This window comes from Camelina sativa, chromosome 6 (assembly GCF_000633955.1).
Source record: "Camelina sativa cultivar DH55 chromosome 6, Cs, whole genome shotgun sequence".
Taxonomy (NCBI): domain Eukaryota; kingdom Viridiplantae; phylum Streptophyta; class Magnoliopsida; order Brassicales; family Brassicaceae; genus Camelina; species Camelina sativa.
In genome coordinates, this window is record NC_025690.1 from 3,829,877 (window position 1) to 3,832,136 (window position 2,260).

General features: G+C 39.6%; 1 protein-coding gene across 1 annotated transcript in view; it reads left to right on the forward strand.

Moving 5' to 3' along the window:
* LOC104790324 (acyltransferase-like protein At3g26840, chloroplastic) overlaps positions 223–2,260 on the forward strand; it is a 4,434-nt gene continuing 2,396 nt past the window's right edge. Inside the window, exons 1-4 of the mRNA XM_019246271.1 lie at positions 223–601; positions 1,655–1,831; positions 1,898–2,002; positions 2,106–2,225. Of these exons, the coding sequence (XP_019101816.1) occupies positions 223–601; positions 1,655–1,831; positions 1,898–2,002; positions 2,106–2,225 (781 nt within the window). The remainder of the gene's footprint in view (positions 602–1,654; positions 1,832–1,897; positions 2,003–2,105; positions 2,226–2,260) is intronic.

Genomic DNA, 2,260 nt, shown 5'->3' on the forward strand with positions numbered 1-2,260 from the left:
TTTGAAACCATAAATCATATCAACTCTCTTAAAATCTATCAACATTCCAAATTTTTTAAATCCCATCAGATCTTCCAAAATTATTAAACGATACTCCAAGGACCCCATGAGATTAATTACGCATGTGACATGTCGAAGTTTTGTTCTTGGCTCGTTGTTGGCTCCTTTCTGAGTATAAGCTGAATAGGAAACGGTTAAAACTCTCTATAGAGCTTCTCACAAATGGCAATCGCGGTACTTTGCTCGACCTTGGGTCTCTGTTCCGTCTCATCCTCATCAAACCTACTACAACAACGGACCTCATCCCCGAAGCATCGACTCACTTCGGTCAAATCAGTAACATCCACGACTCCTCCGTCTTCTAGGGGTGTTCAACGGAGGCGGAAGAATAATGATGAAAACGGAGCTATGGTGGAAAAGGTGGTGGAGAATCCGTATGCCAAAGTGGAGGCGGCCCGTCCTGATTTGAGGAAGAGCTTGTCCGATTTTTTGGAGGAAGCGAGAGGTTTCATGGGAGATGGAGGAGGTCCACCTCGTTGGTTTTCTCCGTTGGAGTGCGGTGCTCATGCTCCTGGCTCCCCTCTCCTCCTCTTTATCCCTGGTTTGTCCTCTTTCGCCTTCCGATTTTGAATTCATACCAACCCACGTGTCGTGGTAGTAATTGGGATTTAAATGGATACCAACCCACGTGTCGTGGTTGAGGATCCGTGTCTCATAGACGTAAGTGATCACTTGGAGTCTTGAGTTTAATCCGAGGTGGGCTTGCGGGAGCATGCAAAAGGGCCTACGGATTAATCAATCAGTCTTATCAGTCTTATTTTATATTGGAAGTTGACACAATATAAATAGGGCCTACGGTTTCTCCAACTCATTGTTAACTGGTTTTTGAATGGCAAGTAAAATGATTCTTTAAGCCAATTAAAAATATATAATAATATGTATGGATCTTTAGAGGGATATGATAAATTTCTTTGGTTAAATTTTGATAGTTTCTACGGATTTACGATCTTTGAAACGTTACTTTTTTTTTTCCTGTTTTTTTCTATTTTTTTTTAAAAAAAACTGAAGATGTATAACCTGCAGGGATCGATGGGACTGGACTAGGGCTCATTCGCCATCACAAGAAACTCGGGGAGTGCGTATTTTCACATTATTTTTCTGTTTGTCCAAACACTTCAACTTTAGGTAGAGTTTTTGAAATATTGACATGTAAGGGATCTTCATTCTTGATGTTGATGTCTGATAAGAGAGCACATGTGAGAGGCACATGTTAAGAGTAAAGAGAAGCATGTGAAGGATAGAGTATAAATAGAGGTAGAGAGGAAAAATATAGGATTCATCCTGCGTGATCAACATTGTGAGTTTGTTAGATCAGAGCTGCATCTCTGTTCATGGTGATAAGAGAGAAGAACTGTAACTCCAATCTTATCAGTTAGGGTTCATAGTTTGTATTAGGGAATTAAGAAGAGATAAGAGAGAAGAGTTCTTACCTTCATTCTTATCATTGTCTTTGAGTAGGGTTTTTGATATATGGTGCCTACACATTCCAGTCAGCGATCGTACTCCTGCTGAAGGTACATTTTTCTCGCACTACAAAAAAATGGTTAACTGACAGAGAATACAGTTACATGGAACTAAATACTTTTGTATTCAGACTTGGTGAAGCTTATCGAGAAGATTGTTAAGTCAGAGTACCATCGGTTCCAAAACAGACCTATATACTTAGTTGGAGAATCTATTGGAGCATGTCTTGCTTTAGATGTTGCAGCCAGGAATCCCAATATTGATCTTTCTCTGATCTTGGTTAATCCAGGCACAAAGCTCTCTGTCTGTTAGATTCTGTAATAGTCGGTGAATGTCACAAATATATGCTAATCATAGACATTGTTTGTTGCAGCCACACATGTTAACAACTTCATTTCGCAGCCTCTATCGGAAATGCTTAATGCTTTACCAGATGGTATTCCAAAACTATTGGAAGATATCTTCAATGTTAAGCAAGGTACACTTTTATTCTCTTCTCATATTCTGTCTTGAATCATAAGTTAACCAACTACTTGAGTTTCAAGTTACATATTCAAACATGTGTTTCTTTGTTACGGTAGGCGATCCGCTGACTGGAATGTTAGACGCTTTGTCAAATAATTTTTCTGGCCAGCAAATGGGCGGAGTGAGTGGAGGGATGCTAAGAGATATCCTTGCTGTTTCAACTAATCTTCCTGTAAGTATTCCATCTAAGAAACTTATGATTACCGACTAC